General features: G+C 39.0%; 1 protein-coding gene across 2 annotated transcripts in view; it reads left to right on the top strand.

Annotated features, from left to right (window-relative positions):
• Positions 1 to 27,982, top strand: part of SVEP1 (sushi, von Willebrand factor type A, EGF and pentraxin domain containing 1) — a 119,087-nt gene that overhangs the window by 9,558 nt on the left and 81,547 nt on the right. For both annotated transcript variants that reach the window (XM_014259512.2, XM_014259511.2), the window contains exons 2-3: positions 4,861 to 5,116; positions 6,285 to 6,461. In XM_014259512.2, coding sequence (XP_014114987.2) covers positions 4,861 to 5,116; positions 6,285 to 6,461 — 433 coding nt within the window. The remainder of the gene's footprint in view (positions 1 to 4,860; positions 5,117 to 6,284; positions 6,462 to 27,982) is intronic.

The following is a 27,982-nucleotide window of genomic DNA, read 5'->3' as shown; positions in this document are numbered from 1 at the left end:
GTATTGAATAAGTGATCATCTAAGAAAAAGAATAATTTGATTCTATTCAGAACTCATCCCCTGGTGTGTATGTTTTATGCCATTCCTAAACTGAAAAGAAATCCAATGTAAGTGGTCTTCTGGGGTAGCACAGCCGAATGGCTCTCTCGTGGAAAGCTTTCTGGTTTGCTTCTGAGATGCAGTGGTGGTTCTTCCTGATCTGTAAGAAATAACATTTGCTTTTTAGCCCTTTGATAGTCTTTTTCCTACAAGGTGAATGTTGGATAATTCTATTTTGAGGGTTAGGCTACAACTTAAGCATTTTGAGGAAAGCTTCTCCTGCAGCTGTATGATGTTATTGGAGGCTTGGTCTGTAAAGTGAGAGAGGGTAACCTATTTCAACTTGTTTCACTCTAGATATTCAATTCTGTCAGAAACTTCTTTAAAATCAAAGCTGAGTAAGGATGGGAATCAGGCCCAAGATTGTGTGTTTATGGATTACGTGCAGAAGATGTAATTGAGACAGTAACAAAGAACCTTTGACAACATCATTGCTGTGGATGCCAAGTGACTGAAGAACTCTTTGCCTTTCAAAACTTCTCATCTCCAAATTTTGTGATACGAACTTCATGTTAATGTTAAAAATACAGAAGTTAGAATTTAGCTGGCTTTGTAACTGTATTGGTAGGATTTGGTTTTCCATTACTGTAGTGAATTTCTAGAGGAGGATTTTGTATGATAACTCTTTTGTTGCACAAGACTTCATTTTTTAATTCTAAGGACTTTTTTTGGCACAAAAAATTGATTAGACTGCCAGGTATTTGTACACACCAAACAGTCACTGAACACAATACAGATGGTAATAACTTTTCGCTAATGTGAAAAGAATGTTTTATTTAAGATCTGGAAGGATTACTGAAACTGACTGATCTACTACTCCTCTGAAGGAAGTGTAGACAAGAAAATAGTTACTGAAATGGTAAAAGACTAGGTATTTCTAGTGGCTCTGTGAATTTCTGTTCAATCATCAAGAGCACTAGTAGTTTTGTTTTGTTTGTACTTATCCCCTATTAATTTATAGTAGTGACCAAATGGGCTAAATTCTCAATTTAATGGGCCATTCAGCTCTGTATTTTGAGTTATGGCTGGTGTTCAGTTTCATTTAATGGTAAAATCAGAAGCAGATGTGGATATTCTTGTCAAAGAAACAGGTTCTCAGGATCCTTTAAACTTACTAGTACCATTTAGAGGGCTTTTAAACCGTATTTATTGAAGAACCTGACAGTTTATGAAGGGACTGCAAAGCCTTGTCATGAAAAAGTGTCATCTTTATGTAGATACAGTCCATGAAGTTGTCAGGGGCTGATGAACAATCTCTGTGTGTACTTACAAGTTTAGGCGTTGAACAAGTTTAGGGGTTGAACAAACATTTTAAAATATATGAACTTTCTGTTCAGGGAAAAAACAGTTTTCAAAACTGCTTTCTGGAGAGGGAAGGAGAGAGAGGTTTCTCAGAATGCTTGTAATTCAGAGTTAGAGAAAACAAAAATTATGTGAAACGTTGCACAAATATTTCAGAGAAGAAGCATGGAGACTGATACTTGGATTGTCAGCAGCTCTGACAGGATGGTGGCCTGTCCTCTTGTCCTCACAAAAGGAAATAAAATACTAAGTAGACCAAGGGACATACACAAATTATTTCAAAACAGACTTTTGTCTCCTCCCCCCATCTCCTCCCTGCCCCCCCACCCCACCATGCTGAATGTTTCTTTCCGTCCCTTGTTTTCCTCTGTTTTTATACAGCAGGGATCCTGTGTCTACAGTTACAGCTGCAAGACATGAGGGCCAAGCTGGTCAGTTGCTTTGTTTTGTTTTGATTTCTAGGGGCAATATGTAGCAATCCTCTCTGTTTGTCTGTCTGTTTCTCTACTCAGATTCCCTGGTGCCTGAATATTCAAGTCTTCTGGGTAGCAGGAGGACAGCTTCATGCTCTTACCTGTTGGCTCAATTCATGTTTGTGTGACAGAAGTGCTGTCTTGAAGAGGTGGCTGCCCTTTGATATGCAGAGGACAGAAGAGATGTTGGCTCTTGCCTTATCAGAAGGTCATGTAGCCAAGACATATTTTCCCCTCAAAAACAGTTATTTTCTCCTCAAAGATGGTATTTTACTGATGCTTTCCGCTTACTCAAACCCACGTATTTTAAAAGGTCTTGCTAAGCAATTTTTCGTGAGACCAGGAACTTTCTTGATTACATGGAAAGTCATGGAGGATTTGTGTTTCAGGAGTTTCAGAGGAGATTTGTAGCAGTCTAATTTTGTAAAACAAAAATCCCTGCTTATTTGCTAGTCAGAATTAAATAGCCCTGAGATATCTGTAGTCCTGTCTAGGCTACTGGGGCCCAAGCTCATTTGTTCACTGGCCCTGAAGACTTTTCTCTGTGTTTAGGGAAAACATGGAACTTTGATTGTTGCTGATTATGAGCATTAATTGCTGAAGAACCAGGGCAATGTGGAATGCTGTCCCCTACCTTCATCTGCAAAGCGTGTGAAGCTTTCTGTTATGCATTGAGGGAAATGGTGCTGGAGGATACTACAGAAATTGCCATTCTTCCAAAACTGAGCTTTGTTCCCCCTTCTGTACATGTTATGACACAATCACGAGTTGAAATCACATTCTGCTAGAGCAATCTGGGTGTAGGTGGGATCTTCAGAGAATTGCACTGGCAATCTCCATTATGTCTCTTCACCCTGTGTAAGTTGTGGTTTCTTCCTCGGTTAGGAACATTCCACAACTTGCATGTATTTGGGGCATATTTTTCCACCTTTATTATGAGATTTGCAGATTGAAATTTCTTTTTTCAAAGCTCAGAGATGCTACAGTTGCCAAAACCAAGTGAGTGAGGATGGAACATATGTTTTCCTTGTCCTGTTTTTCAGAAAAAGGGCCATTTTTACTGAAATAGCTTTAGACAAACATCCTGAGTGGAGAATATCAGCCTGAATACTTAAGAAGTTGGATAGAAGTTTAAGTTGCCTATATTCTGTTTTAAAATAGCACAGTTAATGCTAAATATGTTAATTATACATGTTAATTATAAATAACACTACCATCTCTGCCTGCAGTCACTTGTCTTAGAGCATCAGTTTCAGAATGCATTTTGAAATTAGGCATTTGTACATTTTTCCTACTGTTTGTCTTCACGTTGCCCTTTCTCTTGTCTTTTTTTTCCTGATTCTTTTCATTCTACTTTCCCACTTCATTCTGGTTTTCCACTTATAACTTAAGCAATATGAGGAGCAATAAGTTTGATTTGTGAAGGGTATTATTGTCTGCAAGAGAATTTGGTTTCACTCCCTTTGGGCTTTGCAAACAAGTAATAATAAAATCAAGCCCAACAGTCAAACATGGCTTGGCAGTCTCTCAGACCACAGTGCCAATGGTATGTGCTTTGATTTATGGGGTGTGTGCTTGTTTTGCGTAGCATCTACCTGAAGTCAGTGAACTGACAAATCAAAATCCAGTTGTCCTAAAATGTGGCCTGGCTTTCTGGGTAGGGGTATAAAAACTCTGCAGGTTATTTAGGCTGGCCTAGCTAGTAAGCTTTTGGATGACCTGAAAGCTGGACGAATTTGCTTCATAAGACTTACATAAAGATTTTGTAATAAAACAGCTCAGCTTGGTTAATCTTTGGCTTTGGAATCTGTGCTTTTTAAGAGTGTCTTAATCATATTAACCTACTTGTCATACAATGACAGTGTCTTTTGGAGTATCATTCAAAGGTCTATTAAATGTGGTCTTTTGCATTAATTGTAGCGTGGTACAATCTATTATTGAAACAAACATGGTCATAATTTGTCTACTACCACAATGAAAGTCTATATCTAATTCTTTCTACATAAGTTCCCAGGGGATGGAGAAAATATTTCTTCAGAATCTCCTGCTTTAGGGTTGTGGACAGCACCTGGCCACAAATAGGAAGTTGGTAGTCATCCTTTATTTACTCACTCTCTGACAGACAGTGGCTGATCATCAGCATGGCAACTCCATAGGGTGGCTTCTCGTCCATGGCACATTGGCATCACATTTTTGCTGGTGCTCTGCCTGTCTCCCAAAAACTGAAACTACTTGGAGAGTAACTGGCCCTAGCACATTGTCAGTCTGGAAAGCTGAAATGGGCAGGATTCTCAGGCAGTACTGAGGAGTATCACAAATGCTTTGTGTGGAGTATTATTAGGAGGAGCAAGCAGCAGGGTAGAAGGGACTACAGGCATTTTTAAGGCCACAATGGACAATCTAAAGTAGCAAACTGTTGAAAAGGAGGAAATCATCATTCAACAAATGAAGGAACATTTGGGACAAATGGGGAATTTTATGCTGGGTTTAAAATAACCAACAGTCCAAATACTTGTTAGGAGAAGCCTTACAATAAATCGGTAGTAGGGTTTATAGTTTAGTGGATCAAAACATAATATTGCATTAAAATATGTTAGATTGTATTTTGGGTCTTGCACAAGATTTTCAATGTTTGTAGTACCTATTTAAACTTCAGTCTGAACAAAGTTACTTAAACTCTGGTCAGAATCATTGCTGAGTCTGATGCATGGGTGACTTAATCAGCATGAAAAGTGTCTCATTTCTTATCATGTCATGATTTCTGTGGTTGTGTAAACTGTGAGCACCTAAAGTGTGACTCGGGTTGGCCTTGTTCAACCACAGGCTGTACATGCAGGTGTTTGACCTCTGTTTTAGTGGGTGATCTTGCAGGGGCCTTATTAGCTGTATAATTCAAATAAAAGGAGCCATATAATGGAGGAAGCAGTGTACTGATCTACCACTGTTAACCCTTTGCTGAGGTGTGCAATCTCATTTTCTCTTCCAGCAAATATTACGGCATGCCCGTGGAAATGCTACGAAAGTGATATTTCTCATTACTGATGGCTATTCCAATGGGGGAGACCCGAGACCCATTGCAGCATCCTTGCGTGAACTTGGAGTGGAGATCTTCACCTTTGGGATATGGCAGGGGAACATCCGAGAGCTGAATGATATGGCATCCCACCCAAAAGAAGATCACTGTTACCTTCTTCACAGTTTTACAGAGTTTGAGGCTCTGGCACGCAGAGCCCTTCATGAAGGTATTAATGTCCTAAACTCAGAAATCTGCAGGAGACAGAGAGGTCTGAATAGAAAGCTCTCCAGTACTGACTTGTATTATTATATACACACTTCATGTAGTGTTGATTCCCTTTTTATTTTTCTCATACTTTCTAGCTGAGGTGTTCATCCCTCAGTTAATAGGATAAACTTTACTTGGCTTTACTTTTTGCCAAAAAGATGTGAGCAAAAATCTCCTCACTGAAGTGTATACATACTTACATCCATTCAGCTTTTCATTTTGTCTGTGAAGAACAGACTGTGCTCTTGGCCCAGTGTATCTTGTGCTTGAACAGATGAACCTTGTAGTCAGGTACAAGAGGCGCCTTAGAACTAGACTCAATACCTTTAGGGTGTCTCATGCAGTAACAACAGCCTGTTCAGGGCTAATCTAGATCCCCCTGTGTGAGAGTTAATACAATTTGTGTTTATGACCTTATACATGCAGTAAAACTGGAAAGAGGAAGAGGTGAAAAGAGAGTTTGGACTGCGATTCCTCTTTTAATCTGCTATGTGCTAAAATAAAAGCTTTTTCTGAAAAATAGGGTAGGTTTACACAAGCAAGTGAGAACACATGATTAAACATTTGTTTGACAATGCTGCTTGATTGAAGCTTAGAACAGGCATCAGACTAGCCATTTGAATTTATTTGCTATAATTTTTAGAAACACGCTACTTTAAAATAACAGTGTAAAATAAGGTTTTCTCATGCTTTGTTGCCAGCCTGTTTGTTCCAGGTAAGTTTGGATTGGTCTATATGAATGTGCCAAAGCTTTTTATTTTATAATATGACCAAATGGTTTTACATGCCATGACCGAATGTTCCTCTGCTGCCAAATAAGGCATCCACCAAAGCTGGGAAAAGCTGTCTCAACAGCTTCTGTTGGGAATGAGACTGCATTCTGGCAGTGTCTAAGACTCAAACAGAGAGAAAATCTGAATGCACCATGGATTTCAGTGAGCCCTTTTCCAGAATAAGGACACCAGTCTTTGCATGTTGAGCATAGCAAGGCTCTGCTTCATACTGGCATCTCTGCTACTTAGAACTGCAGCCTAGGGTTTTTAACAAATGTTTCACCAGTGGTAAAATGTGAGACTATGGGATAACTTTTGTTTGAATTTTTTGTTAATAAATTGATACTATTTCAGACCTGCCGTCTGGTAGCTATATCCAAGAAGATATATCGCATTGTTCATACCTGTGCGAGGCAAACGAAAACTGCTGTGACATCATGGCAAGCTGTAAATGTGGCACCCACACTGGCCAGTTCGAGTGTATCTGTGAAAAAGGGTACTACGGGAAAGGACTACAGCATGAGTGTACAGGTGAGTCACATGTCTCGGTTTCTGGGTTTCTCTGTATGCTCTGAGTACGTGGATAATCTGAGAGCTAAAAGATCTGTTTGGGTGTATGGCTATGAACCTGGGTCAGAATGCACCCAAAGTTGCTGGAAAACTCTCTGGCTGAAGATATAGTATAGCTGTAGCAGTCAAACACACCTCCTACCTTGTCTTCAGCAATAGCTCAAAGGGATGCGCAGGAGCAAGGTAAGAATAGGGCAAATTCTGACAAAGTAAAGCTTTCCTAAAACACAGCACACAGGAAATTTGAGACTATGAGTTTACCAAGTCTGAGGTAATGTCTTTTGCTCTCAAGTGCTCATGGTACATTTTTCCCTCATAGGTTTTGCTGAGCACTTCTTGAATTTTCATAAACTCTGGTGTTCAGAGAGCGGCTTTATATGTGGATCTCTGCCGATAAATTCTGGGTGAAACAGTTGTGTAAATGTATTTTAATTCTCTCATGATGTCTTCCAATTAACTATAGAGGAAGAAAACATTTGAGTCACTAAACAGAGATGAGTCATTGTGACATTTTGTTAATACTGGTTTTGTTAATTAGTAAGATATTGAACAAAATACATACAGCATTTCTGCCTTTTTCAGTAGTTTGCATCACTAAATATTGTTTTGAGCAATTCCTAAAGACAGCAGGACTATCACGGTAGAGTTGCCCTTTCTTTGTGAAAGGGTCTTTTGACAAGGTAAGCACACCTTTCAAGTGCCACCAAAAATGGTAAAAATCAGAATTTTTAAAATGGGCACTTTGCAGCTGCAGACAAAAGTTTCATTTTTGCTTCCTTGTTACATGCTCCTGAAATAAATTTGTAGAATGGTCTGATATTAGATACTCTGTGAGTAAGCTGATGATTGCAGCCATCTGCTGTGTATATAATGGTAATTGAAGTTGCATACATGTATTTTAGGGAGAAATTGACCTGAGTAACTCAAACCTTTTCTTTATGTATGCTCTGTTCAATTCTTGTGTTTTTCAAGACGGAAAAAAAAAGACAATATGTGTTCTTTAAAGGAAAAACAGCCTATTTTGAAATCTTTTATTCAGAAAAGGATTCCAACCTTTTTTTTAACATCTCACATCTGAGCATAGCTGTGGATTTGTAAAGCATAAGGAATCTTAAGAATGTGTCTTAACTTTTCCTCACTCTATAATGTGCAGGACAATTTGTGGCAAGTTTACAGTGACAGGACTTCAATTTTAATTGGACTATTTTTAGGACTTTTTGGCAAAACTTGAAGCTATTCCACTAGCCTAACACCCTAATACAGTAAGGTTTTTTTAAAAGAATTTAAATTAAGAGGGAAATCGCTTTTCTTTGTAGTATCTGTTATTTTTGCTATTATGTTTATTTTCTGTGATTATTTTCTGTATGCTGTGCTTTTAATTATACCACTTTACTGTTGTTTATGGTTTTAAATGTGAGGCATCAGAATAGCACATAAAAATCCTTACAGTTTTTTATTTTCATAATTACCAGAAAAAACTCTGGAAATCTTCTGTAAAATAAAATAGGAGCCATGTGCTTTGTGCTGGAAAGCAGAAATTCAGTGTCCCACTCCCACTCTTTGTAGTATTGTTGATGATGTGCCACTAAAGGAAGAACAGACTGACTGTTCTCTTCTTTAAAAAGCAAACCAAACAAAACTTCTTGGCCTGCACTGGGAACTTCATGTGGCCAGAGATATCTGTGCTGATTGTGGCAAAGGAAGGGAGTGAGAGGGAAAACGGAGGCAGGATTGTAACCAGTTCCCAAGTATTGCAGAGTGCATAAACATCTCCTCTTCAGTAACTCTTCACTTCTCCTTCTTCTCCTTGATTACAAATGTTGAGGTTCAGACTAGAGACAACCAAAGAAAAATACAGAAGGCAGCAAAAATAAATCTTGTGACTTTTCATTAGGACTCTTTATTACATTTCATCACTAAAAGGTGAGTTGTTTAAACCCACTGCACCTTTCATAGGAGAGTAAACAAAAATTCAGATCTCCATTTGTATTTTCTTCTCCCTCTTACAAGGATATGTCTTTCACATGGCATTTTCACATTTTTTTTTTCAGTAAGGCTCTCCTTGGAAAGTTCTGTTTCAAGAGACCTCTTGGGTTGGATGACCTTCTAGGTTCAAGATTATGCAACTAAAGATAGTACCCATTATGTTCACCTCATCAGTTGCTCCTAAGCAGAGCCACAGTTATTGGGGAGGTTAGGAAACTCTTGTCCTACAACCCCTAGCTTCTTTTGTCTAACATGTAGATCCCATGTTTTGCAGCACAAGGTATTCATAAAGATGATATGCAGCTCACAGGGCAGAATAAATGGCTTAATTCCTTGTAGTCTAGGCCGGTTATTCATTCTTTTGTTTATATTTAGCTCACTGCTTGGGTATAATTATTGAATTCCACCATCCGCATGAATATTTAATAGCTTGCCTAAGCTTTTATTTAGGAACATGCAGCATATCAGTAATCATATGCACAGCTACTAGGGCAACAGTCTTGGCTTCAAAACACCACATGGATTAGATTTCTAAAGAGCCTTTCCAATGAAACATGAAAACATGAAGACTAAACTTTTTTTTTCTTTTTTTTTTTTACAAATATTAATTCAAAACACATTACTGAAAAGACTTTAAACTGAGGATATGTAGGTCCAGCAAGGCAGGGAAGATTTGAATTTTGTGGTTTCTTGGACTGTGGACCTAATTTTTATCCAAGCATTTTTTCCATGAGATTTTCAGGATTGTTCCTGTTGAGAATACAAAACCAAACCCAGTGTTCATAAATTGGATACCTTTCTTGTTAGAAAAAAACTTCTGAGTTTACTACAGTACTTGCAGTTCTTTCCTTAGTCACACAGAGGAAGAACTTTAATTCCAGTGGTGAGTCCAACCATCTAGTCAGAGGAAAGTAAATATTTCTTCTGCCTTGCTGGCTCCTTCCTCCCTTCCTTTTGAGAGGAGCTTCCACTCCCCAGAAGCTGAATCACCCTTTCTCAATATTTCTCTATGGGAAGCATTTCTTTAGCTACCCTGGAGGAGTAACTGACTAAATGAAGCTTTGCCAGCCATCTTGGAACTTGGCAGATGGTACTTGGAAATTCTCACTAAGTTTTCAAGATTCCTCCAAGTCCCAAGGCTTCCAGAGTTAACAACACATATAACAACATATGCTATACTCTTCAGCAGGTGCCTACCATGGATCTGGAGGAGAACCACCGACAGTACTCTGAGATTCTGACAGACAGGGAGGGAAAAGAAAGCAAGAAAGGGAGTGTGTGTGAAAAAGCGTGTAGAAAATGTCTTCAGGCATAGTAAGATCTCAGGTTAAATTTGCCTGTTGAATCTGAAGATTTGAATTATTTCATGGAACTGCAGATTTGCAAGCCCTTAGAACTTAGCTTCTTGCTGTCTCACAAAGCAGTGCTGTTTTAGGCTTTCATTCATTGATTCTGCATCTTAAAACTGGGTGGGAGTTTGTTTTGATTCTGCCTTGGCTTTAATTTCTAAATCAGAAAAAGTACTCTTCATTTCTAACTCAGCTGTCACTAAAAGAGGGCTCCTTGTAAGACCTGCAGCCACTGAAAACTAACAAATGGAAAAAGGGGCATTTCTTTGAAGAAAGTGTCAAATGGCTGCTAGTATGGCATTTTGTGTCACATAACCCTGCAGATCTTGATATACCAAAACAAGAAAGCAAACAAAAATTTTACTTTAAACTATTTCAAATAATTTGGATTACAACTGTGCAAGGAAGTTGGGATGTATATGCTTAATGAAGCAATAATGAAATGCTTTCAAAACCTGAGCAGTTTGGAAAGACTTAGGAGTTAGACTCACCTGCGCTAGAGACAGAAAATCCTTAATGGAGAGACCTTTCTCTGAGTACAACCTGTGTCAACCTGTGATTCACCCCTTTTACTAAACAGCTCTTTAATTAGGATCCCATTTCTGTAACCTAATGGATCTCCGGTTGGGATATGTTTGTATACTTTATTATTTGTACTTTAGTCTTCTTTTCTTACAGAGTGACTTTTGATCTGTGATAATACTCAGAGGTTCTATTGTGAATATGCTGTGTCAAAATGACTGGCTGTCACGTAAGGAGGAGTGAGCTAAACTAAGAGAAAGGATGCAAAATGCCTGTAACTAAGTAAGCCTGAATTGATGCCAAATTAATACTGGCAAAAATATTCCTTGCTGCCATTCTGTATATGTTTTTCTGTTTTTTATAAATCTTGTGACTCTTTTTGGGTAAGAGTTTCAGGAAACATCGTGATGGTTAAACACAAAAGAAATGTAAATGTGTTTTTCTAGTGAGGGTAGCATAATGTCATGATGGGTGAGTACAGGAGAAATGTAAATCAGTTTTCCAGTGGTTTTCCATTGCCAGTACTGGAAGACAAGTGGATGAGAAAGGTGGATATAAAAAACCTTTATAGACATGGATATGGAAGTTTAGTAGGTTAATTATCTTTTAAAAAGTCTTTTAATTCTTAAAACTATAATATAAAAACATTAATAATTATTGTTTTTGTGAAGACTGAAGAAAATGGCTTTTACAAGTGTTTTGTGTTCAAAATAAATGCAGCTGGAAGCATACAGATGTGCTGCTCCAGATTTTTTACATTTAAATCTGCTTTCTTAAAACTTAATCCCATTAAGTCCAGTATTGCATGCTTTGCTTCTGGAAATTAGGTAGACGTTCTCCTGCTTGTTGCTATAGAAAGGAAAGCAAGGCTGAGGGAAGAACTTAATTGGATGCTGCAAGATTTTTTGAAATTTAGCACAGAGCAGAGAAAAATTTCCTTTGGTTTGAGAATTTAAAAGTATATTGCCAGAACATTCTTCATATCAGGAATGGATTTTGGTTGGGTTTTTTGTATTTTTTTGTTTTATATGAGTGATTGATAAAGATGAAGGTTGCTGCATGATCCCAGAGTAGCTTTGCTGTTGTTTTAAGTGACTTCTGACACCGAAGCAGTTTGTTTCCCACCTGTACAACCCCCTTTATGAAGATGGGGCATTTCTGGCAGTGAATTTAAATCCAGATTTAGTCCATCAGAAAAACTCTTTAACAAACTCTAGAGTGAGACAGTGAGCTCTTCATTACAAAAAAATAAAAAAATAGAAAAAAAAAAAAAACCAAAAAACCCACGAGTTTTAACATCTAACCGCAGGGGCTTTGCCTGCAAAATTGTGGGGAAAAATTACCTTTTCTTAGTTTGGTACAAATTTTTCACATAAATAAATGGCACATGAAGCTACTGGTGGGTTTTCACCAAATCTGTAGTTTTGACAAGGCACTTGAAGTGGATAAGAGTATCTTGTACCAATGAGATCTGCATCGATTCTTTGGAACTGAGTGACTCTTTGCCTTGTGTATCAACTAAATAAATCTTCTGGCTCAGAAGTAAAAATTTTAAGTAATGTGATAGCTATTAGCAGTAGCAATGTTTCTGTGGTATATTTTTTTTCTAACTCTGTACAATGTGACTTGTCTCCCTTGAATTTTAGAGTGACCTGTGGCAGAAAAGGAAAACCCAGAAACTAAATAAAACCAACCAACAAAAAAGTTTTCTCTGCATTTCTGCACCATTTCTGAGGAATTTCTTTAAAAAATTAAGTTGTAGGGTGAAGGTGAAAATCCAGATTCAATTTTGACATATGCAAACCAGAAAAGCAGAGATGTAATTTTACACCTGTATGTAGCATTGAAAAACATCCGTCCTTTCCATGTAGATGTTATCAGAGGCTTTAAAAAAATAGGTTTCTATGATAAACCAGACTCTTTCCTATTAACTATAGAACTGTTTCTGCAATAAATTTGTTGGAATGTTAGAAAATGTTATACAACTTACTCTTATTTCCTTATCTTCCAAAGTGACATGTCTTGGTCACCTTAGAATGTCAGGAAAATGAAGCCTCCAGAACATGTGTGAAATTTGAGGAGAAAAAAATTCAACCATTTGGAGGGCTTGAGAGATGCAGAAACCATTCCCTGATTAGAAATAGACATGACAGAAATAATGTTCCACTCTCTGTGTCAATCAGATTTAGGCTTTCTATAGAGTCTATCTCCATGTGTGGCCACAAGGGAAACATTCTAATAATAAAGGTTAACAAAAGTGTAAGTACAGTACCAGCTAGGTTTAGCCTTTAGTTAAATGACTGTAAAATCTTTACTGTTATAGCTGGGCTTTGTCCTGAGGCTCTAGACAGGGTGAAAAGCAAGCTGTCTTACCTTCACTGAACTTGTGCATGGTATGAAAACATCCTTTTTCAGTAGTGCAGTCCTGGTAGTCGTGGTAGTTTAAAAGTTTACCCTGGACATGCCTTGTTTACCTGCTTAAAATATTCATTAGCCAGTTGTCACTGATTTTTAAACAGTTCAAGTTCAAACCATTTGACAAGGGCCTTTGATAAGACCTTAACTGGTCTTGTACGTTTGAGAATCTATTGTAGGGTTGAGACTGGCATAATAGCAGGCACTTATTGGAGCAGTTGTCCCCTGAAACCCTTTAATGAAGGATTCTTTGCTCTCCTTTCTGGATTACACAGTGTCATCTTACTTTCACTACCTTTTCAGAAACACATAGCCAGGATGTTTTCATAGACATATTGTTCCTGAACTTGTGCCATCTCACAAATTAAAAGCAGACAACTTAGCATTCTGTGAGCTTTTTAGTAGCTTTTGTTTTAGAGAAGAATATATTTAAATTCTTGAAACAGTGCATCAAGGACAAAATGAGATAGAAGTATACAGCAAAGCATTAATTTTTTAAGTGAGGAGAGAGGTTAAAGGACTTAAAATTTGTTTTAATTACCTACTTTGTTCTTGGTGGCTCTCTAGGGCTCTGAAGCTTCACATTTAACTATTTGAGTCATTCCTAGAAACCAACTTCTACTACAATTAACGTGCAAGTTTTAATCTTAGCACCTGTGAGGTTGTGAGTAAGTATCAGGAATTCTAGCATCATAAATTGCCTCTGAAGTCTTGTCAAAGTTGATTCTTTTAACTGGACTTGATCATAGCGCTCTTACTGTGACAAATTCAGGCATCCCCTGTGTCCCTACATTTGGATTTTAATGGATTGTACACACTGTATTTGTCACATGTCAAATAAATTTGACTCTTAGCTCTCAGAATCGGTTTCAAATTGAGATGGAGTGTAGAAATATTTTCTCTTTTTTAAAAATCCCTTTCTTGACTTATGCTGTGAAATTCATTCTACCCAAGCCAGTATACATTGCAAAGTGCTTTCCCTGTAAGAAAGAGTACTTTCAATATTTTAAACAAAATTATCTACTTCTATCCCAATATGATAATATTGTGTATAAAATGCAATTTGCAGCAATTGCAAATGTTCAGAGGTAGTGACCTGTTACTTGCCTTGGTTTTGCTGAGAGGGAAAAAACATTGATGCAAAAAGTGCACAAAGCTCATCAGGTCATAACCCACATCTAAATAATTCATTAGTTTGCAGATTTTGACCTAAGGAAAGCCTTTCGAGGGATGTGTACCCAAAAGGCAATAGAGAGGCTTCTTCCACTACGATGTGTTCACTTGTCTACCACTATCAGAAGAGCACAAACATTGTAGTGAAAAGGACTAAGATTGTTTTTCTGCTGCCTCTTTGGTTCAGTCCTGACTTCTCTGTGCTCTCTGTGGAAAATTGTCTGGCAGGTTCCTCAGATCATTTCACAATTACTTCAGGAAAGAACCCTCTCTGCCCTCTGCAGTTGTGCTCTCACTCCCTCCCACACTCTCTGTTTCTCCAGACCAACAGGGGTCCAGAAGCACTTCAGATTCTTGTACCACTCAAGCAAAGACCATGGGCAGCAGGAGGCATATGGTGGAAAAAACACTGTGATGAAAAGGTTTCAAAATCCCTCTCAACTTCTTCTCTTCAACTGAAGAATTGCAGCATGTAGGTTGCAGATAGATAATAGACATTCTATATAAGGTGATTAAACCCACCAAGTTCTCAGCAGCCAGAATGTCTGGTTGACTGTCTTACAAGCAGCCATATTTTCTTCCATCAGCCTAAAATCTGCTGCAGACAGCCCAAATTTCTCAACATGAAACAATGCTGACTTCATGGTAGAGTGTGATCCAGTCCCTAGGGAAGGAGCAAGCAGCAGCACAGATCAATTTAATCAAACGGGAAATTGGTTTTTACTGGGTTTGTTGGTGATTTGATGGAAAGAGAATGAGAGTTCTGCAGAGAAATGGAAGCATCTTCAGGTCAAAACCCTAGGGTTTAGCTTGTAACCATGCAAAACAAAGCCAGAAAAGTAACTCAGCACTTCCAATGCAGATGTTTTAGTAGAACTAGCACCTGAAGGTAGTTTGAGAAGTTGGATTTTTTTCTCCCTAGTCTGAAATTTATTGAATAGGAAATGTTTTAGTCAATAAGAGTAAGAAGAATTAATGGACCTTAGGGTTGGTGGGGAGTTGAGAAATTGATATTACAGGAGTATATTATAGTTAAATATATGATCTAATCTAATAAGCCATGTCATAATCAATCTAATCAACCTAAGCCATGTCATTTAGATATAATTTGGACCTGACAGATATGAAACTAAACCAAATAAAATTAGGCACTAAATTACAGGTTTTAAGCAGTGTAAAGCATAGAGAATTGGCAAAAATCTACCATCTCTCTTGGTATGGCAGATGCACTGATTTTACACAGACCTGCACCTATCGTAACAACCGCAGAACTGGCTTCTTCTCCTGGCCATTAACAAAATCTGCTGGTTGTTTTTTGTTTGTTTTGTTTTTTGGGACTTGGGGGGGCGGTGGATTTGGGGCGGTTTTTTTGTTGGTTTTTTTTTTTTTTTTCTCTGACATCAAAAGAAATATCCTAAAGATGGGGGGTGGGGGGGGGGAAAGGAAAAAATAAAGGCGGGGGGAACTTTTGCCCCCAAAAAGTTCAAAGAAAGGGTGTTCCCTTGTAAATGCTGGTAAGTATCCATGCAAAATTGCCTGTTCCCTGTGGAATGTGGTTTGTTACTCAAGCAATAACTCCAGAAATACAAGAACTTTTCTACATTGAGGCTACTACTACTGTATGTTTCTTTTTCACCATTTATTGCCATTAACTCCAGTCTGTTTGTTGATTAGTACTTCACAGATTAATTGAGAGTATAGCATTGCTCTAACTATTGTCGGGTTCCATGTCAGCTCCAGTTTTTGGTTTTATGGCAAAAAAGTGCTTGCTGCATTCTCACTGTGTTGCCCTAGAACAACTCATATCTGGAAATACACATAGGTGGCATTAAAAACTGTACAGAGATACAGGCAGTATTCTTGTGGAACTGAAGCATCCACATGATGGGCTGGGAATACCCTAAGTCTCATTATTTTAAAGACATGTACTCTGAGTTTTATGCCTGTATAAAAATATCTGGGGCTCTGGAAGAAAACACTGGACTGTTACTGTGTTTTCTCTTTCTGTTCCTCATTTCACACATTGCCCACCTGCTGACTTCAGAACATACCATGAAGCCTGTGCAGGCATTGGAATGCCAGTCTGCTAAAGCCTGCTGCAAGAACTTTAGCATCACAGGAGTCAAGACTAGTGCATTTGACATCAGCAACACTGTGTAGGCTCACTTTGGGGAGTCCAGTCCAGTGTGGAGGTGCTCTAGAAACTTTAAATGCAGCAGATAGCTAAGCTAAATCTTCTGCATCCCTGTGACACAGTGGTGTCTTGAGTCTCAAGAAAGAAGGTATGGAAGAGGGGGACTTTTTTGCAGGAGTATGAAATACTGTAAAAGTCAGTCAAGTAACTCAGTTCACAGGGCTAAGGTTTTCTAATACAAGGAGGAAAGTGGGAGGCTGAGGTAGCCTTGTTCTGAGCAGTCATGGTGTCAGCACAGGATGTACATTGTGCTTGCCAAGCCTCATAGTCATATACCAGAAAAGCTACATGTTGTTAAGCTGGTGGTTTTTTTGGACCTGCATTATTTTCTGTCTCACAGAGGCATTAGTATGTATGCCCAAGCATATTCTGATCCTTTAGGCCTATTTCTGTTATCAGCTTGGTAAAGAACGTCACATGAAATGCAAATGTTTCCCTCATTTTAGAACCTAAGCCTTTGCCTCAACTTTGGATCAATATATGCTGTCCCTTGCAAATCCCTTTGAGTTTTCATGTCATTGTGAATTGTAGAGGAGTAAAACACAAATATAAATTTTGATCTCTTTTACTTCTGAATGGAAATTCCAAATGCCATATGAAATGCAATGAATGAAACCTTTTCTGAAACATGGCATTTCTGTGAGCACCCATATTCTTCCTGGTTGGCCAAAAACACTAAAAAATTGTCCCAGTGACAGTGCTAGGTCATGGCACAAAGGCAAGGACATTTAGTTCTCATTAGTTGCTTGACTTCATCAGTGAGAATAGCCAAGCTGGCTTTTTAGATGGACCAGCAACTCACCTTGTGCTCAGAGTTAAAACCCCTGAGAACAGAAGCAATGTGATCTCAAAATTTGGACTGAGAAGGATCTTACCTGCCTCAGACACTGAGGGACTTTCTGCCAATATCTCTTTAGAGTAACAGTAGCTGAGGGTTCCCTTCCTGACTACCTTTTTCACTACGTAGCAGCAGAATTCAACAAGAACAGAATCACTAGGCTGGAAGAGACTGCAAGATCATGAAGTCCAACCCATACCCTAACCACACCCTCAATTAAACCATGGGACTGAGTGCCACGTCCAGTCTTTTTTTAAACATACCCAGGGGTGGTGACTCCACCACCTCCCCGGGCAGACCATTCCAATATTTTATCTATCATTCTGTGAAAAGCTTTTTCCTAATATCCAACCTGTATTTCCCTTGGCACTGCTTAAGACAGTGTCCTCTCTTTCTGTCAGTTGCTCCCTGGAGAAAGAGACCAACCCCCACATGACTACAACCACCCTTAAGGAAGTTGTAGAGAGTGATGAGATCACCTCTGAGTCTCCTTTTCTCCAGGCTAACAACCCCAGCTCCCTCAGTCATTCCTCACAGAGCTTGATGTGATGTTCCTTTTCAGTACTCATAGAATCATAGAACTGTTGAGGTTGGAAATGACCACTAAGATCAGTGATTCAGACCATTAACCTAACACTGCCAAGTCCACCACTGAACCACATCCCTAAGCACCATTCCTATACATCTAGTAACACCTCCAGGTGTGATGACTTCTCTAATTTTCTGGACAGTCTTTTCCAATGTTTGACCTTCTTCACCTTTTGGTGAAGAAAGTTTTCCTAATATCCAACCTAAACTTCCCTTGGTGCAATTTGAGGCCATTTCCTTTCAGCCTATAACTTGCTACTTAGAAGAGGCTGATTCCCCACCTGGTTACACCCTCCTTTCAGGGAGTTGTAGAGAGTAATAATGTTCCCACCCAAGCCTCCTTTTCTCCAGGCTAAACATGCCCAGCTCCCTCAGCTACTTGTGCTCTAGGCCCTTTTCCGTCTTTTCTACCCTTCTTTGGGCACGCTTCAGTGCCTTCATGTCTTTCTTGTAGTGAAGGGCCCAAAACTCACCCATGATAATGGCTCTCCCAGCCTAAGTGCCAGAGGTGTTTGGCCTAGAAGTAGTAATAAGCTATACTGTGGCCCCAAGAGCACAGTTTGTATGGCCCTCAATTCCAGCTAAAAAATGAGGTGTCTTGTTTTGCCGGCCTCCAGGATTCTGCTGTCTTTACTGTCCTGATAATGCTTCATCATCAACAGCATTTCATCATCAACTGCCTGGGCACCTTCCCCTCTGCCACCAACCAGAAGGCAACTTTGCACTCTGAGAACCTGTGAGAAGGCCCTGCTTGCCTTCTTGTTCCCCTGCTTGTTTTTAACCTACTGTCCCTCCAGATGGGGGTGATGGATTACAGCTGTCACTTGTCTGGCTTTTGCCTCAAGGCTGTACCACAGGCAAGTATTAAAGGTAATAAGTTCAAGGTCTGTGAATGTGATGTTTCACAAAGTTTTCTGTAACGTCTTAAATTTCACTCCCAGTGATGTTAGAGATTGATTTATTCTCATTATTTTAAGGTAATTTTTGGGAGGCCAGGGAGGCCTCCTACATTGAAATAGAAAGTGCAGTGCCTCACACATTCATAATCAGAGAGGTAGTTTATAAAAAGTCACTTGCTCCCCTCACTGGTTCACAGCCTGCAAGAGTACAAAATGCTAGTCAAGAATTTGGCTCCCTCTCAGGAAAAACTGGGATGTTTTTAGATAGCATTAGTTATGTTGTGAAGATAACTATTTGGAATCAAGTGCTATTTAGAAATAGATTTTCTAGCTTAAATTCTGTGGTTCGATAATTTTGAGTCTTGGGTCCATTGAGCAGTGGTTTAATCATTATTGCTGCTGATTGCTGCTTGACTTTTTCTTTTTTTTCCTTTTTGATTCATATTGCAGTTAAGAGTGTTCTCTCCTTTTTCTCCATCTCTGAAGATGTGTATGGTCTTGTTTATGGCAAAAGAGCTTAGAAAGAGAGCAGCATGTATTTAATGGAGAAGGTAGGAGTATAAGTATGGCGGACCTTTTTTCTCCCAAAACATGTAAAGAATCTCGCTGCCCTTTAGAAAGAGAACAAGTGATTGTGCCTTTTCGAGGTGGAAAAATTACCTTTGAAGCAGAGAAGAGGATGGAGAAGTGGGACACAGAGCACAGGTTCACTTAAATGTGCAGAGAGGTTGAGAACCTGACAGTTGAGACAACCTCACTCTGGCATTTCCCTGTTCCCTTTTTGGCAGCTGCTGCAGGATATTTCATTCTAGTTTAATCAACTGCCCTTCAGTCAAGTACTTGGATCTTACAGGTGCTACTTTTTGTCCATACTGATAACAAAAAGGGGCCTTAGAAATGCATCACTCACTGCTCTGGGATTCCTTCTTTATGGGATAACTCCTGCATTGCAGAAAATTAGGTCTTTGAAGAGTGGCTGTCTACTGGGGGATGAAAAGCATGGTTCAGAAATGTTTAAAATGGCAGTTCTTCACAGAGGAAAGCTGTGTTAGACTGAGGCCTGAAGCAGTGTGTTTGGTTAAGGTACTGCAATATTATATTTTTTATCTTTCATCCCTTTTACCATAGCCTTTGCAGCAGTAATGTTCACTTTGTTGGCAGCCACAGAACTTAGTACTTAAAAATCCTTTCTTCAGTTCAGATCTGGAGTGACCCTCTTCCTGCTGAACACTGGCTCAGCAAGCGTCAGATATGTTCCTAAGGACATCTTTTATATTTTCATAAGGAATGAGAGGTGGGGGACAAGGACAACTGCTGAAAATGAAGTGAGAAGCAGTCAGTTTTCCAAATGTTTCTTGAGCAAGAAGCAGTTAGTAGTGAGCGTACTGACTTAGCTGTTATCTCAGTGCGCTTGCTTTCTATAAACAAGATTTTATTTTGATATACACATTTGAATAATATTAAAAGAATTCAGGGAATTCTGTCAGTATCCATAAGAGTTTTGCTTGAGGAATGGAGAGTGGGATTTATGGCATTTTTCATGGTAAATCATGAATATCAGTAGTGATTCCAGGAATTAAACAGGAACTATAACATCAAGATTACAACAGCTTACTGAACTCTATGTGGGAATAGTTGGGCTAGTTTCACAATATGTAAAAAAATAATTGGCACTTTTTATGGCCTGATTACTGGCCTGAGCCATTGCATGTGCTCCAGCCATGTTAAGTTAACCAAAAACTCTGTTTCCTACTCTGGGCTGCTAAGTAAATAAACATGGAAATAGTGACATATGTTCTCCATCTGCACAGTCATGTGCTATATCTTCAGTGCTCAAAAATGTTACTTAATAGGAGTATAATCACTGTTGTTGAAAAGTATATTTAATGATAAAAATAAGGGATGTGGAAAGGAGGCCAAGTTTGGCACCTAATGCAGTAGTGACAGTTTATTGAGGGTCTGGCAGAAATAGCTTCTCTTTCCTGTTTATAATAACTTTTACTTGCTGCATTCCCCATCTGTGATTGAGCACTGGAACTACTCGGATCTGCAGAGAAAGGAGGCAGAAATAGGTATCTGGGGTTTTTTTGGCTTTTGGTTTGTTTTTTTTTTTAACTCCACGATCATATGCACCAGAAGCTGTTGGGAGTGGGTGTTGGAGGCAGCAGCAGAAAAGGAGTAGTGTAAAGTATTAGTCTCTAAGGAGACTAGTAAAAATATTCAGGAACATATAGAGTTAATATTAATGTTAATATTTTGCCAGAGAGAAAATTCACAATTTTTGTATCAATGATAGTGAGATAATCTGAGAATATAGAGTCTCTTGACTACTCTTGGATTCCCTGCACAACTTGCTTCTCTCAGGGAAGACATTTTTCTCATTGAGTTTGTGCAGAGTAATTTTTAGTTACATTATTAAGTCCCAAGAATCACTGAACACAAAACTGTTCAAGTTGCTGACTTGGTGAACATAGTGGAAATGATCTTGAACCACCAGGCACGTTCCTCACTGCAGTAACCTAGTGCTGTGAACCGTGGGGTGCGTGCTTTGTCAGCTTCTAAACCCTTTTCCCTCATTTTGTTAAATGGAGCAATCCCAGGAGAAGGTTATGTGTTGAGTTAACTGTAACCTGAGCCTCTTGCTCCCTGCCTCTGGAAGAAAGTGCAGGCTGTGCTGAGCAAGTACTGGCTGGATTGTGGAAATTTCAGTGAATCCCAGGGGTGACAGGCAGCGGAGATTCTCTCTTCTGTCCAGATTCCTCTGGGTGTAGCACATTGGTTGTTAAAGAATGAGTTTTTCATCCCAGTTCAGAGTTCCCTCTTGCCAAGTAGTCCCTCTTGCAAGCTGTGGGTAAAGGAAGTCTATGTCTTGTTTCCCAGGGTGAGCCTCTAGCTCGCACCGCCATCAGCTGAGCAGCATAGACCGCAGCCCACTGGAGCTTTTCCACTCTTCCATATCGTACAGTCATCACCTGGGATCTGGCCTAGCGATAATTTTAGCCCTTTAGGCACCTAGCTGCTGATTATTAGTCCTTCTTGATAGGGAGGTAGGTGATGGATTGATGCAAATCTGTCCTTTTCTTGTCCTTCCCTTTTCCTTCTTGACCCAGAACCCTTTGTGACAAGGTGGAAGGACGAGCAGAGGTATTTGATATTGGTTACAATGGTTAGACCAGGCCTAGAGAACCCTGTGCTTCCAGTGCCTTCAGACAAGTGAAATACTAGATCTTTCAAAGAGGTATTCACTCAACTATGTATAGCACGAATGAAACAAAATGTTAGGATTCTCTTTAATGGAATTTTCTTTACATCACTCAGTTTGTTTTTTGAGTTTTTTTAATTTCCTGTTCTAAAAATGAATGTGCAACTTCACAGCAAGGATACCAAAATGGTACAGGATGGCAAAGATACTTTTCAGTGTTTATGTATTTCAGTAGCAGGATGCTATCCAGGGCACTTAGAACAGTACTATTTACAGTAGCATGTGCTATCACATCAGCAGTGATCAAGGTTTGCTGAGGAATGTGTGCCTGTGATTATGATAAAGACCATGTCCAGGGAAGCCTACTGTACAGCAGTGCCGCTCTGAGCAAAGCACTTTCTGAATTTATTGTATTTCCCCTTTTGTATAAGGGTCTCACTCTGCATGAAATTTTGGACAAAATAAACCCTTTACTTGCATGGAAATAAATTCATAAATAATATTTCTTTGCATAGCAAACTTACCAATATTAACTGAGTTAATTTCCCAGAAAGATTTTTTTTGTAGTTTTGGAGTTAGTTTTACACTTTTAGCATGGTAACTACTAGAAATACATGGGGACATGAGGACATAAATCAAAATTCAAGTTCTAAAAATCAGAAGTGCTGGCATGAACTGATATCTGTAGTTGATAGGCATGTATATGTTTGGGCATCTCCTCCAATTTACCACCAAGGCAAACCTTGCATGCAAACAGCTAACCTTTAACTGTCTAAAATGCCCTAAGACTTAAACCCAAAAAGCTTCATTTCAATACCTGAATGACTCTTCTGTATATAGATATTGCACAAGTTGTCAGGATCTATATTGTGATTTTATAGTTTGAATGAAGCGTAGGTAGACTTCCTTTAGAGTTACAATACAGTGCATGGAATCAGATTTTTTTTTCTTATTCTTAAGTAAGCCACGTGCTTTGAAATAAAAAGAGAAGTTACCTTCTGTATAAGTATATATAGTAATCTCTATTAGTAGACTTTATGATTATAAAATATTTAAAATACTTCTCACAGCTCTGTGTCCTTGCAATGCAGGTGTGGCTCAAGTATGATTCTGTTTAACGCACACACGATGCTTTTAACATATAAAAGTTGCCCTGCTTCTTAAAAAAAGTTTCAACAGTGGGCATAAATATTTCCTATATATTCTCGATACTGCTGCTATGACCAAGGAGGGTGTTTTGCATTCAGAGTCATTGCTTTGCAGTAATCCTGTGCAAATGTGCTGGCCCCAGGCCTACCCAGAGATGCTCAGCACAGCCAGACCTCCCTGTGGAGAAGGTTCTCGTTGGCATCCTAACTCTTACAAGCTGTGATGCCTCCTGGGCTCATATTCTTCAAGCAGGCAGATTATTCTCCACACTGTAGATGTTTGCAGTACTAGGATGAGATTCTCACCCAAGGGCTGGCTCTCCTTCCAGGCAACATCTCCTGCCCCATGCGAGGGGGTCCAAGATTCTCATTTTTATCAAGAAAAGGTGTTTTCTTCTGAAAGTTTGTTATGACTGTTTGAAGTTCTTAAAAATTGAGAGCTAAATCATCCCAAAGTGTCATAGCAAATTCTGCGGACTACTTGGCAGTGGAATATTTCGATTTTGCTGTCTGTAACCTCAACTGTAAGGTTTGAATGAACCACCCCCTATGTATCATGTAGACACAGCTGAACTTCTGAATTGTTTCAGCCTGCTGCCTTTGTTAGAGAGGAAATTTGTAGAACTGCTAAGGAGATGGAGGAAAATACATCAAACAGGAACAGAGACATCTAGCTTGTTAAATTGCTAATCATGTTGCTTTGAGAAGGGTGCTTAAAAAATACTGACAAAGAGCAGATGGATGGGCAGGTTCAATGCTGTCTGAAATTAATGCAGAGCACATGCTAGGGATAATAGGAGATATTAAAGAGCTGGAGAACATGCTATGACTTAGAAATCTTTCCCTGATCCCTACACATAAAGGGAAGTTTTCAGTCTTTATACAACTCATACATGTTAAATGTTTAACTAAAGCCACTTCCTTGCCTTTTATTTGTAATCCTAACATGCTCCTGTCTTTTTTTTTTTTTTTTAGCATCATACATGTTACAAACTGTAGAAAGGTGGACTACTGTATCTGTCAAAATTTTAGATTTGTTTTTCCTTACCTTTCTAAAGGCATTTCATAATCAAATGTGGGCAACCTGACAAACCTACCACAAAGAAGATCTTAAGAAAAACCATCTTCCTAGATAATAAATGTGACAACAAAAGCTGTAATTTCTGGAGGTAATCTCTACAGTAGAGGCCCATTGTGTGGAAAGTCAGAGAAGCAAGTTTAAAGATCTTCATGTGCAGGTCCAGTAAAATATACTTCAGAGGCTGTGATGGTCTGTAATCCTGCTGGCCCAAGCTGAGAATGGCTCATAAAATGGTTGCAGCAAAAGCCAAGAGATATCACTGTGAAATAGATGGAGATGGCAGAGGGCTGGGGAGTTCCATGCAGCTGTGGCCTCTGATGTTATTCACTTTCTTCCATTGCAGAAGTCACTCACACTTTAAGTGAGCAGCAGCAGCAGAAGGGGTTTTGGAGGCTGGAGGGAGTTTGAGGAACACTGCATTGCAGGACACCCAAACTTACTGCTGCAGCAGTAAGTACAAAAGTGTCAGGAAGTCTTTGACTGCTTGGTGTGGAAGGGGGACCTACATTTCCTATATGATACCATGGCCTGTCCTTGTAAAGTGAATTTTATTTGGCAGGCTATTGTCAAAAGAAATTCATAATAGCCCCTTGTTCCTACTGCTGCTTCTAAGCAAGGGTGTGCTTGGCCCTTAGACAAATCTGATAACATAGTACTTTGTCATGTTGGGAGATGCAGATATGAAAGTAGAAAGATGTAGCACAATACTGTACTGTAATTTCTCCATATATCCTTAATTATTAAAGTTTTAATTCCCACTTAGTAAAATAGCTAAGTTTTATAGTCAGGCCTATTTATTCATCTGGCAAATCTAAAACATGACTAATGGCAAATACAGCTACCAGAGCACTTTTTCACACACAGTGGTGACTTTTATTTTTAATTCTTTTCACTGTTGCCGAGGCACAGCAATCGTAGTTGAACTAAAGGAGTGGAAGGGAGAACCCACAGTTTTAGACTGCAGTTCTCCAAGGACATAAATGAGAGTTAATTTGAGGTTTTGGTTGTCGATCTTCCACATAACTTCCAAGAAATTACTATAAACACAAGGAGGCATATGTCAGGGCTAAGATCCACACAAATAAAAATCTCCACATCCAGTGTTTGGAGATTCTGTAACCTCTGGGTTCTATCATTTTTAATAGGCACCAGAAAACCAAGTAAGATCAGGTATTCATGGTGTACGGGTATTCTGGCACAGATCTGTTGAATACTTACCCATGTAATCTATGTCATAAAAAAAATTACAGTATCATAAACACGACTTGATTAAATGGCAAACCAGGCTTGCTTTCCTCAGTGAATCTGTTTGGAGGCTGAGTTATAAAGATTATTTGAGATTTGCATCGTGGTGTCATTTCATTTAGGCTTTGCACTTTTGGGGAAAAATGAGAATTATAAACTACAGTCATCAGAGAAGCTGTGTATCAATAGAGCTCAGGTTGATGCAGAAGAGAGCAGGATATTGCCTAGCTGATTCCTGCCATATCCCACAAAAGATAAATCCTTAATCAGATCCTTCATTAGCATAAAGTGTGGAAAAAATGGTTTATGCCAGGGATTACTTAGTAAAGGTAGTTAGTGGGAGAAATTATGCATTGAAGAAAAATACAAAATCCCTCAAATTAATCTTTGAAATGTGTGGGGTTTGAGTCTTCTCTCTCTTAACAGTGGGATAATTGAAGAATAATTCCATTTCACTGACTTAGAGCACTAGACTAGTTGGAGAGGAAATTGAGTTTGCCTGCTCTCCCATGATTTTTAAAGTTTTACATTTTTAAGGCAGAATTGTTTATCCTTGAAATTTGTACTTGTACATTTAGAGGAAGAATTGTGATCCTGTATCAAAGAGTAGAAGAACCCTTTGTCCCATGATCTCTACTTGTTTAAGTCCAGACTGGAGTCTTTATGCCATTCTAGGGGTTCAATGCTAGTTGGTTTAACTTTGCTGCTGGCTTTAGTATTTGCAGTTTTATAAAAGCCAAACTGGATAATGCATATTAATTGTTTGGCAAATCTCTGAAACAAACATCTGAAAACAACATCTTGACATATAGTTTGTGCTGTCAGTATGGTTAGTTTGAAATGTTTTAATGTCTGCCCTGTGGGTCTTTGTTTCTAGCAAACCCCTGACATATTTCTTTTCTAGTAATTTCTTTTCTATGTGCAACTTGGTGTAAGACTATAAGGAAGTATAAGAAAGTGCATTCCATTGGTGGCCCAACATGTCATCAAGCCCAGTAATGTTCAAACCCAGAAGACACATGCTTGATTTTCTTACAATTTTTCAGTTAGTTACATACCCTAGGAGAACATACGTGAGGAGGAAAATGCACGAGGCGTGCTGAAGTAACAATGTACTTAATTTTATTATCATTTCTGGTCAGAAAGTTATTGCACTGTCGTTACTACAGACAATAGAATCTGCATGTGAATTGTTGATGAATATCTACCATTTTATGCAAGCAGGTTGTTGACGGCAACTTCAATATGAGCCATCTTTGTGTGCTTGGGGAATTTGGGTCTTGTGCTTGTTTGAGTTAGCACACTAATCCCTGCTTCCAGATATCCTCTAACAAAGAGGTAATCCTCTGGTGTAGCTCAGTGTTCACTGTTCTGATCTCAAGAGGAGAATTACATTAAACAAAAAGCATTTCTTTGCTCCTCCCTCACTTCTGGGCAGAGAACAACATACAGAAATTCACATCTTTTGTTGAGGGAATCATGTATGCATTGTGCACATGAATTTCCCCTCTCTTTGAAGGATGATACTGTTAAAATTGTTTTCCAATTTTTAAATTCTTGCCTCTTTTTGTCATTCTTGACAGCGACAAATTGGTACTTCTTTACACTGGGGTTTATTCACACACTGTTTTGAGGCTGTTTACATTCTGACATCACTGGAAGGGGAAGCAAACCTTAAAAAGAAATGTCAATTGTTTTTACGGATTAGCGCCAAAGAATATGATCTTTCCCTGTAGTCAGTGTTTTGCTGGCACAGAGTTGGTGAATGCATACAGGTGACTAGAATGAAATTTGGCACTACTTGATCCTAGAAGATTCCTGACTGTATGATCAGTCATGGATTGAGACGCTTGTGCTCTTCAGGTGTGCTTGCCCCTTAAACTCTGGCTTAGCTTTGAATCCATCACTGAGTGTAGACTCGGGCCATGCTGTAGTGCTGGGATGGGTCTGCAGTCTAGCTGGGTCAAGTATGAACAGTCTAGAGCAGGTGGCCAGTGCTCTGCTCATCCACAGCTGATTTTGGATGGTTTTAAGGTGAGCTGTGGCCAGGCTAACCTCTGTGACTGTTACGGAAATGATGGAAATGCACAGTGAGCTTATGCTCTATTCTTAAACCATCTCTTTGACATCTCAGGATAGGCTGTGTGATCTCACACACTAGGAAATATCTCTGTAAGCCAGTGCTTTCTGGCAAAGATTCTGAAGGAAACTTGTGTGGAGTTTTGTATTTTGAATACGTCTAGGGCATATGTGGGATCAATGAGCAGGATTCAGGCTTGAAAAAAATTCCACATAAAATGCCAAGTTAGGATATAGTTCAGCTTCCTGTAAAGGCAGTGATAAGCATTTGAAGCATACAAAAAGAATGAGGACATTTGGGAAAACATGTTTTTCTCAGTAGAGACATTAATAACCATTTTAACAGTGTTATTTACCTCCTGCTGTTTGACTGGAAAGAGCAAATTTTAAGTGTGATTTCAGAATTAATAATTTTCTTCAAAGCCAGACTGATTCAAAGCTCTAAGCAAATTACTGGGTTTATTGTTAAAAGTGCTCACATCATAGAATGGGTGATTACTTTTATCCCATAGTTCTCAAAACAGAAAGAGAAAATTGCTGCTTTTTTTTTATTTAAGGTGAGGTTGAAAGGAAGAGAGAAATTAGATTGGGGGTTTGTTGTTTTATGGGGGGATTTTTTGGAATGAAACACCTAGTTTAGATGTCATTTTTTATGCCATACATGGTAAAGAAGAGGCTAATTTACTTCAGCTGGCATATGGAGAGCAGCTCTGTCATAGAGCAGGTCCCCTGTGATGCTTAATTTTCACTCTTTCCTGTCTCC

Source organism: Pseudopodoces humilis, chromosome 4 (genome assembly GCF_049639895.1).
Source record: "Pseudopodoces humilis isolate 2021_Gansu_Grassland_sample_001 chromosome 4, ASM4963989v1, whole genome shotgun sequence".
NCBI lineage: Eukaryota > Metazoa > Chordata > Aves > Passeriformes > Paridae > Pseudopodoces > Pseudopodoces humilis.
This window is presented reverse-complemented; position numbering and strand designations above follow the sequence as displayed.